Source organism: Ylistrum balloti, unplaced genomic scaffold (assembly GCF_031769215.1).
Source record: "Ylistrum balloti isolate Yb309-2 unplaced genomic scaffold, AGI_CSIRO_Ybal_v1 Utg371636, whole genome shotgun sequence".
NCBI lineage: Eukaryota > Metazoa > Mollusca > Bivalvia > Pectinida > Pectinidae > Ylistrum > Ylistrum balloti.
In genome coordinates this window covers 119322-130887 of record NW_026782833.1, presented here as the reverse complement: position 1 = coordinate 130887, position 11566 = coordinate 119322, and the positions used below count along the sequence as shown (strand labels likewise).

The following is an 11566-nucleotide window of genomic DNA, read 5'->3' as shown; positions in this document are numbered from 1 at the left end:
TGTCGCATTTTAATTTCATTCTCATAAAATAAAACTAAATAACAATAAAACAAATATACAAAAAATACCAAATTAATTAGTCTGTCAACACAAATTTTATGATTGTATGTATGTGATGTCAAGTTTATATGTATGTATGTATGTATGTATGTATGTATGTATGTATGTATGTATGTATGTATGTATGTATGTATGTATGTATGATGTATTATGACCCATCTTGTGGATGTCAATAAAATATTCTGAAAACCCAACTGAAACAGATCAACATTTCTTTTTTGACTGCCCTAGGCGTTATATCGCTAGGATGATAAAAACACTATATGGTTTTCGATTAACACATGTCTCAATCACGTGCAAAAAACATAGTAACTGCGTTTTATCAATTATCAAAGTCCGACACATTTGGAATGAATACTTTAAAATGAACAATATTGAACTGTTTATACAGTATGATAGTGATGGAGCTTTTTGATTTCTTATGTTAGTTTCTATCCATGCAATCGTCCTACTAGAATTCGTACACAGGGGTTCATGAACCGTGACAGAAGTGTTTACGTATACACGCTATACCACAGTGCTCCGCTTTTTGAACAGTATGTGGCGTGACCCTGGTGATACAATCGCCCTTACATATACGGTATATTGAATATAAGGCAGCAAGGAAACATGTTCAAGAACTTTATTTTACTTTTTATTTTTTAAACTTTTTTTATAGAATCATCCGGCTAGAGCACCTTAGATTAAAATTTGTATTGTTTTGTCTCGTTTCAGAATATTTTATTGATATAAACAATCAATATGATTAGACAACATGGTGGTCAGACATAAACATAATACATCATAAGCATACAATTATACACACAAAGATACATACATACATACATACATACAGACATACATACATTCCTACTGACGCACATAGATACACAAGCAGATACATACATACATACATACATACATACATACATACATACACACACACATACATGCAAACATATACACATACATACATACACACACAGGCACACACACACACATACACACATATAAACCTTATATAACATACATACAATCATAAATGTAATATTGACGAACTCATCAATTTTAAATTCTGGGAGACAACTCTGTTATTTTTTATATTTTGAAATTATGATTATAAGAAAAAACAAACCACCAGCTTTCCAGTTTACAATGTCTTATGATATTCATCATATTAAATGTGCATTACATGTACTTTCTCTCCCATATAAAAGGGGTTTGGACCAGAATGTCCATGAAACAAAAGCCCTCTCCCACTTTAGTGAGGGAGCAAGTACACATAAAGAACATTTTTCTGATATCAAGGGATTATTATTCTAAATAAAAAGGATATTTAGACCAAGATAGAGAACTATTCAGTGTTGTTTCCTCATTATAAGTACTAATTGAAATATTGTGAATAAATCAGAAAGAACAAATAATAATAGGGAAACATGTAAATAACTATTAACCGGCATTCATCTCATGATAAATGAAAGTTGAATTGACTATATCTATGGAAGGATATCAATTTTTACAAATTCTATTTTGTCTTAGTTTTAGATTTGTTCTATAAGTTCAATTTATATCAACATCTATCAAACATTGGACATTAAAGCCTTTCTGTATCATCAATATTGTTAACTACAGCATCAAACAATGATTTATTGATATAGGTGGTACAGATTGGGCAGCCATGCCAAACATAGTTTAGTTGATAGTGGTTATGATTATGGTTGTTTAGGGTTTGTTATAAACTTTGTCTAGGGTTATTATATCTAGGGCAGTCAAAAAAGAAATGTTGATCTGTTTCACTTGGGGTACCACATCCACAAGATGGGTCACTTGATTTTAGGATACAGAATTTAAATCGCGAAATTGCGTAATTTCAATGTGACACAAAGAAATCCATAGTTTCACGACATTCGTAACAAATGAATCATTTTCGCGAGAGGTCTGGCGTTTTATCCAACATTTACTCTATAGTTGGTTCACGTGTGTTTTACAGATATGAAGAAGTGAAATGTGAAGGTTTATGCATTAACAAAATATAAGAACATAATTTTGAAGGACTATGATGGATAACTACCAAATGATGGAGATCGTTATAGAATAGCTATGCTTTCTTTTCAGGCTGGAACGAATACTTTCAACAGAGGACTTCTGATGAATATTGGATACGTCGAGGCAATGAAATCTGCAGAGTTCAGATGTTTTGTTTTCCATGACGTTGACCTCATTCCCGAAGACGATCGTATCTACTACGGTTGTGGAAATGGTCCACGTCACCTCTCAGCAGCCATAGATAAATTCAACTATAGGTACTTGACTTTTAATGTGATTGGATGATAGTGCAACATGAGTATCCAGACGTTTGTATAAAGGCTTAGCACAATGATTTTGACTACATTTATAATGCGTAACGTTAACACAAATTCGGCATTGCGTAACTGAATTCGTAACGTTGAAGAAGGACAAATGAAACTTGTACACAAAATGAAAATATGGCATCAATTGAGACAAAATGTACCGATAAAGCAACACATTCCATAAAAAATAATGCATAACAATATGTTCAAATCAAATAAAGATACTTGTAAAGCAAATATACACACATGACGAAATGAAAACTAACGCCTGACAACAAAAAGTACCACAGAAAGCAATGAAAAATGCACCTCAATTCCAATACATACATAAAGATAAAAACAAAACAAAAAACAAAATAAGAAAAAAATGAAACAACACACAATTTCAAAATACACCCGAAAACGAAAGTAGAACGATGAGAATATGGTTTAACTAGCACATAACAGCAGAATGTACACAGCACACAATGACAAAATATACCACAAACCAACACACCATGACAAAGTTTAACACAAGAAACAGCTCACGTTAAAATGCACATAAAATCAATGTACAACGTCAAAATTCAACAGAAAATACAGCACATCATAAAATATCACACAAAAAATCACACAATGACAAAAATACAACTTAACCGACACAAAACTAGAAACACTCTTAACCAACACACAAGAAATTATACCACAAAACGGCACACATAACAACAAAAATGTATCACAAAATAGCATACACAACGACAAAATGTACCACAAAACACCAAACATAACAACAAAATATACTACAAAACACCACACATAACAACAAAATATAACACCAAACACCATACATAACAGATAATCTACCTTAAAACAGCATACATAATGACAAATGTACCACAAAACACCTTACAAAACGATAAAATGTACCACAAAACACCATACACAACGACAAAATGTACCACAAAACATCAAACATAACAACAAAATATACTACAAAACACCACACATAACAACAAAATACAGCATACATAATGACAAATGTACCACAAAACACCATACATAACGACAAAATGTACCACAAAACGCCATACATAACGACAAAATGTACCACAAAACGCCATACATAACGACAAAATGTATCATACTATCTACAATCAATATCACTATCTACCACTTTATACTGAATCTAATATCCTTATCCTTCAAGGCTGCCCTATCAATCCATTGCCGGTGGAGTCACTCAACTACGACGAAATGATGTTGAAATAATAAATGGTTTCTCCAACTTATACTTTGGTTGGGGTGGTGAAGATGATGACTTATCTGTCAGGTATTGTGTCTAAACACCAATTATTGATGTGTCGTCTCACTTGTATGTACATAAAGGAAAGGGGCTCAGCACGCTCAACTATGGTGCTTACATGTCGCAGATGATAGTTATTCAGAGACTGTTCTAAATATTAAAATTTCCGTGCACAATATCGGCAACTGTCAAATGACATAATCGGGTTTAAGATTATGAAAATGTTTGGCTTGTTGTGGTACGATTTGGAGTTGGATGTGTTTGATAATCATTAACATAGCTAGTCATACCATTGTTGTTTCACTTATTTTGATTAAGAAGCATGATATTACTTACTCTGATTCACCAGAATTTACAAAGTGGGTGACGTCGATGAGGGGAAAAAAAATGATCTTCCGAAACACATGGTCTTATTCTCCTTGTATGTTTTTAGGAGTTTCCTTGTGAATCTTTGTTTTGTTCATATTTGTTTTTACTTTCGCCGATTTTGAGGTCGAATATAAAAAATCTGTTAAAATGTCAGTATTTTCTTCTGTAAATAAAGGAATAAGCCGCTAGAAAGATGTTTTAATCTACAAGTGATTCAGACTCACAAGTGCTGGATAATTTTTTATTCTGATTTTGTAATAATTCATATTTATCCTTGTATTCAGATTAAGGAATGCCTCTTTGAAGATACAAAGATACAGTATGACGATTTCGCGCTACAAGATGATAAAACATACCAAAGAAAAACACAATATGCCTAATCCTAAAAGGTACGTTTGATTACAGCATTCCATGACACTTACTATATACTGTCAATCCATTTGATAATGAATGAACGCGAAATATAATCTATTGCGGCAAATTATTGATTCACAGTAGATTGTGTTTATGTTGACTAAAAGACTTTTCCTATATGGGCATATAAGAATACAATTAGTGAAATTACCAATTACCTAAATTATTACTTTCCTTTCGATGCCTTTCGATTTTTTTCAATCGCTTCCAAATTTTAGCCCTTATCTTCAGTGAAGAAACCCAAAGGGACGAACCAGCTCTATACTGCAATTTAATTCATTGTTTGACTCTACTGTATCTAACGCTAAGTTTATGATAAAGGTGCTATTCACTTGTCATCTTTTGTATAATCATTTAACAAATTATTGTTCTTTTGATATAGTCACCCTTCCTCCAGATACTGCTCCAATGCCCCTTGATATAGATATTGTTCCGTTACCTTTCCTAGAGATACTGCTTCGTCGATATGCTCTTGTAAATGCTCCGTCGCCCTTGCTCTGTAAACCGTTCCCTTGACTTTGCTCGAGATAATGCTCCGTTTCCTTTTCTCTTGATACTGCTCAGTCGTCTTTTGTTTAGATACTGCTCCTTCGCCTTGCTCTAGATAATTCTCTGTCACTCTTGCTCTAGGTACTGCTCCGTCGTTCTTGCTCTAGATAATTCTCTGTCACTCTTGCTCTAGGTACTGCTCCTACACCCTTGCTCTAGATAATGCTCCGTCACCCTTGCTCTAGATACTACACCGTCACCTGCACTGTCGCCTTTGCTCGAGATGACCTAGCAGTTTCGTCCATCAAGATAAGACCAGTGCCGATAGAGCAGACCCAGATAACGAACCAAATTGTATCATATCCATTTTCTCTTTCTAACACTTGTCTATGACTTGTCTTATTATCGTCGTACTTTTTAAGGGGCCTCGGTTTAAATTCATTAGTTTCATTTGTTATTATTGCCATAGCTTCAAACAATTTGTGTTTGAATTCAGGTTCCTTTATGTCGATAGTATCTCCCTTGTTATTTTGTCCCGTGGCGTTGTGTATTTCTAAAATATGCGCCATGTTTTCTTCAGGATTGCGTTGCTAGCCACTGCTACTAAGAGGATGAAAACTGACGGGATCAACAGTCTGAAATATAAAGTGTTAAATATAACAAGGGGGACGCTGTATACTAATATCCAGGTCGAAATAGACCAGAAAGATTACGCAATATAGTTATGAATTAAAACAGACAGCGCTAGTGGTATGTGTTCTTTCTGTTTACACATTAAAACATGATACCAAATTCAAGGACATGCCTATTATTCATTAGATTGCCAGGTCACTTTGTCAACCGCCGTATGAGTCTCAGATTTAGTCTAGTTATTGTTATGTATAAATGTTGTATAGAAAACCAAATTCAGATGTGTCGTATTTACATGCATTGCATCATATTGATTGTTTACATAAAAAACACGTTTATGATTATTTGTCAGAATATGTGTAGCTAGGCAGATTTTCCTAGAAAGCTCGGTTACTAGAATGACATGTGTGTTTCCGGAAGTTTCTAAATCTAGAAAGTTCGGTTATTAGAATTACCTGGGTGTTTCCAGAAGTTTCTAGAGACACATGTAAACAAGCTAGGTACCTGCTAGTCTAGAATCATCTAAACAAGATTTTTTTAGAAACCTGAAGTATATATAAACATGATGGAACTCCTATATATAAGGGCAAAGAGGAAAGGAGTAACCCTAGCAATTACAGACCTATCTCAGCTACATCAATTTTTAGTAAAAATTCTTGAAAAAAATGTTTTTACATATCTTTTTAACTTTTTGTCCAACAATAATATTATCTCTAGAAAGCAGTCTGGCTTCCTTACTAAAGACTCAACTGTTAACCAACTGATTTCATTGTATGATTAAGTATTAAAACAACTTGATAGAGGGAAAGAAGCTATGATAGTATTTTGTGACAACAGCAAAGCGTCTGACAGGGTCTGGCATGGTGGTTTAATTCATAAACTGAAGAAATATGGTAAGACAGACAGTATTCTCAACTGGATTAAATGTTATCAAACTGACAGGCAGCAAAGGGTGTTATTGGATGGTTATAAGTCAAATTTACAAACGCTAAAAGCAGGAGTGCCACAAGGCTCAGTTTTGGGGCCATATTTATTCCTAATATTTATTAATGACCTTGAAGATGACCTCCTTTCCCGTGTCAAACTCTTTGCTGATGACACCTCACTATACGTCCTGATAGATAATGATGGCAGACATGCTGCAAATATTCTTAATGACGATGTAAGAAAAATAACTACATGGGCAGATAAGTGGGGTGTTAAATTTAATCCAAACAAAACAGAATCTCTATTGATATCGAAGAAGATTAACCCCGAGGCAGCTTATCCTGTCCTGTCTAACAGTAATGATATCAATGTCAATTTTTTTTAACAGCCATTGTTCATGGGCAGATCATATTAATTATATTTATGAAAATAGTTGCTCTAAACTACAAATTATGCGAATGCTTAAACATAAACTTGATAGAAAGTCACTTGAAATTATCTACAAATCATTCATAAGGCCATTACTTGAATATAGGAATGTTGTTTGGAATAACTGTACACAGGATGAAAGTGATCTTCTAGAATCAGTTCAGTTAGACTGCCTTCGAATTATAACTGGGCTAAGAAGCGGTACTAGTCATAACTTAATCTACAAGGAATCTGGAATTGATAAATTTTAAAAAAGGCGTTACGATCATCAGTGTATATTATTCTGCAAAATACTGCAGCATGACTGTCCTCATTATCTGTATGAATGCATTGTACCATATTTTAAGATTGATACTAATGCCCATCTTAGACACCTTACGTAGAACTAACCTATATAAGATTACTTTTTTCTCAAGTATATGTGATTGTACCAACATTTTAAAGTATGGTGGTTCAAGTAAATATGATATGATACTATGTCAACTACGTAACAATGCAAGCCAACTTAACTATGATTTGTTTATGGATCATCTACCTGATAATCCAAATTGTACTTGTTGTGATTATATTGAAGATGTAGGTCACTTTTTCTTTACTTGTCCGAAGTACGACAATGAAAGACAAATTTTGCTCTAGTCTATATCTAGTGAAATTAGTAATATTAGAATTGATATTAATCTCCTTACAAAGAGTGACATTGACTTAAGTGCTCATGCTAATGTTTTCATTCTCTCCTGTGTCTTGGAATACATAGAAAAATCTGAAAGATTTCACTAGCTGTATTATATTAATTATTATAATACTTATTACTAAATGATTCTGTACAGCTCCTGTGTAACTGGTCGCTAATGGCACTGTGTGTAGTGACATTGACTTTGTAGAGTCATGACCAGCCACATGACCTGCTAAGTAGCTCCACTGTCCTGTGTCATATTCTAACATTTGGCTGTGAGTGGAGGGGGAGTATGGGCTTGTTAACTCATCAGTCATCACAGGCCTGTAGCTTTTGGCGAGGTGTCTTATGGTGATTGATGGAGTCGGTAGACCCATATCACATACCCTGACCCAGAAGCCTATTTGTCACCTTGAAAAACTGAAATAAATACTTTTGTTATCCGATCACTTGCTGGGCGCCATTATGGTTGCTACTGAAAAATCAGTAGAGTTAGAATTATCTCCCTTTGTATACTCGGAATAAAGTTAAGCACCACCATTATAAATTCATAAATTTACTGAAACCTAAACCAAATAATTTTCCGCATATATATACACACATATATGTATATACAATTATTATTTTTTCAAAAATACTAAACAGATTTGAAAGGTGGCAAAATATATTGTGATAATAAACAGCTAGATTCTAAGAGTACATTATTTAAAAAGGCTGAATTATGTATTGCTTCTATATATCCTTATTCATATATTCATGTTTCTTCCTGTTTAACGAAATGTTTGTATAAATGTAAGGAAAGGGATATCATAGGTAATGCCTGTGCCCAATCCATTTGTTAACGCTAACAATAAAATAAGTATTAAATGAAATAATGGAACTGGGCCTGAGGAGCCTTTTTGAAGTACTTACGGCTTGAGTGAGCTTACTTTGAGACTTCAGTCTGTGAAGTGTGGACTTGTACAGTTATTTAGTGATAATGCCTTATGGACATATATACCTAGCGAGGAAACCATTCTTGGATTATTCTTCTGACTTTTGATTAATTAGTAGCTAGCTCTGTACACCATCACAATATTTGTAATTTTATTGCATAAAATTTATTTGTTGTTATTAAGTTGTTGAATTTTGATAAAGCTGTTGGGCTTTGTTTGCAGTACGTTAATTCTGTAACGTAGCATTATATGTATTAGTAGTTTAGCCAGTGGGTCTCTCGTTATTTCCTTATTATATTTGGTGAAACATACAAACGATATGTCTCTCTGCCTGCCTCTCTGCCTGCCTCCCTGCTTGTCTGCTTGCCAGTTTATGTATGTAAGGGAAGATGAAAGTTGTACAGCAAGGAAACTATATTCCAATCACTTGATAATAAATCTATGAACACGTACATTTGTTAATAAATATATCAAAATTTAATTCATCCGTGTTTATTTTTCCACTGACTCAATACATAATTTATGGCAGACGTCAGGATTCATTCTCTGGTTTCTGGTGAATAAGCAGCACATTTCACACATAAAACAAAACCAAAGAATCAAAGAAAAAAGTGTAACTGAAATGATAGAAATCGTTCTATTTCTATATTAATATAGTTTTTGTGTTGTAATTTTATCATATCAGTAAGATCATCCTTGAATCATACTTAAATGTAAACCTCTTTGTTCAGGATTTAAAAAAAAAAAAATACCAACATGTCAATTTGAATCAGGATTAAAACTCAAATTCAATCAAACTAGGTCAAAATATGAACAAAAGAAATGTTTTTAAGGAGACACCTGAAAATACAAAAGAATAAGATCAGGTGTTCCGGAAGAGAAAGCGTCTTAATTTTGAAAGTGTTTTAAGTTCAAATCCGAATACCGAGTGAGATTTTATTGCTTGTAAATGCTTATATGGAATGTAAATGTATTGCCCGAACGGAAAACATGTTTATACATGAGTAACATCTTAAAAACAAGTCATGAAGTATTGTCAGGAGTGATTTGGACCGAATTAGAATTGAAATAGTTTCTCTAAATGTGTGTAATTAATTTATTTTACAACAATTGTGAAACAACTTAAACTAAGTCTTGTTGATCAAGACATAAAAGCGCACGCGGGGTCTTACTGCGGGGGGAAAACCTGAGTAACCGGAGGCAGCCCATGTGGTCGGGCAGATGACCAATTATATCGTCAATTGACATCACTGAAATGAAATAAACACAAACAAGGAGGTGAAACTACGTAAAATTACATTTTGGTGGCAGAAAACATCACAATAAAAGATTGAACATTTGTTTGTTCAGCAACAAGAACATACCGTAGACACTTACTATTTAGTGGTAAGTCTCCTCTCTACATTACTGTAGTGGTAAGCCTCCTCTCTACATTACTGTAGTGGTTAGCCTCCTCTCTACATTACTGTAGTGGTAAGTCTCCTCTCTACATTACTGTAGTGGTAAGCCTCCTCTCTACATTACTGTAGTGGTAAGCCTCCTCTCTACATTACTGTAGTGGTAAGTCTCCTCTCTACATTACTGTAGTGGTAAGCCTCCTCTCTACATTACTGTAGTGGTAAGCCTCCTCTCTACATTACTGTAGTGGTAAGTCTCCTCTCTACATTACTGTAGTGGTAAGTCTCCTCTCTACATTACTGTAGTGGTAAGTCTCCTCTCTACATTTCTGTAGTGGTAAGTCTCCTCTCTACATTACTGTAGTGGTAAGCCTCCTCTCTACATTACTGTAGTGGTAAGCCTCCTCTCTAGATTACTGTAGTGGTAAGTCTCCTCTCTACATTATTGTAGTGGTAAGCCTCCTCTCTACATTACTGTAGTGGTAAGCCTCCTCTCTACATTACTGTAGTGGTAAGCCTCCTCTCTACATTACTGTAGTGGTAAGCCTCCTCTCTACATTATTGTAGTGGTTAGCCTCCTCTCTACATTACTGTAGTGGTAAGTCTCCTCTCTACATTACTGTAGTGGTAAGCGTCCTCTCTACATTACTGTAGTGGTTAGCCTCCTCTCTACATTACTGTAGTGGTAAGTCTCCTCTCTATATTACTGTAGTGGTAAGCCTCCTCTCTACATTACTGTAGTGGTTAGCCTCCTCTCTACATTACTGTAGTGGTAAGTCTCCTCTTAAGATTATTGTAGTGGTTAATCTCCTTTCTTAATTACGGAAGTGCGTAGTCTCCTTTCTAAATTATTGCGGTGGTTAGTCTTCATATTATTATTGGTCCTATTTCTGATTGATAATACACCGTTCACATTGTTATTGGTCCTAATGCTGATCGCTTATTCACCTTTCACATTGCTATTATTTCCTAATTCTGATCACTTATACATCATTCACATTGCCAGTTATCCTCATAGTTATTGGTACTAGTTCTGATTGCTAATACTTATTTGACATTATTATTGGTCCAAATCTGATCACTAATACACCTTAACATTGGTATTATTCCTGACTATTTAATCTTCTATAAAACATATTGAGAAATATGGTCTATTGACAGTAGAAAGCTGAAAAATAACAATTGTGGTCAATTGCAGAAGTTCCATTGTTCCACTGTCATACAAAGACAATATACATTGTTCGTGTCACTTGTCAATTACTGCTCTTTTTCAGATTATTTTCAACATTGATGAAAACCTCAAATTATGGGCGATCCTTGGCAAAATTACAACACACATAGATCCTCCACCAAATAATTTAAGTCGATACAACTCACTTTTCAGATGTTACACATTTTAAAAAAACATTAAATATATGAAATATATCCGAAGGCATGTCACATCCCGTTTGTAAGTAATGTTTGGCTAACCAAACGTGACCGCGGATGAATTTGTTATCCTGTATTGTCGACAGAAATACTCAGGCAATCATAAATAAATCATCGGACGGCAATTAGCAATCTCTCGTGTTTTATACGATTACTGTGTCAACGTTACAAAATTGAGATATTCGACTTCTCCTTTAAAGAAT

At 34.2% G+C, this 11566-nt stretch overlaps 1 protein-coding gene across 1 annotated transcript; it reads left to right on the top strand.

Annotated features, from left to right (window-relative positions):
- Positions 1–2154: 2154 nt before the first annotated feature.
- Positions 2155–5666, top strand: LOC132563200 (beta-1,4-N-acetylgalactosaminyltransferase bre-4-like; the record flags this gene model as incomplete). The annotated part of the gene is made up of 4 exons (XM_060227952.1): positions 2155–2342; positions 3577–3699; positions 4326–4430; positions 5525–5666. Coding segments are annotated over 4 exons (558 nt in total), but the record flags the coding sequence as incomplete, so codon positions are not given.
- Positions 5667–11566: the final 5900 nt, after the last annotated feature.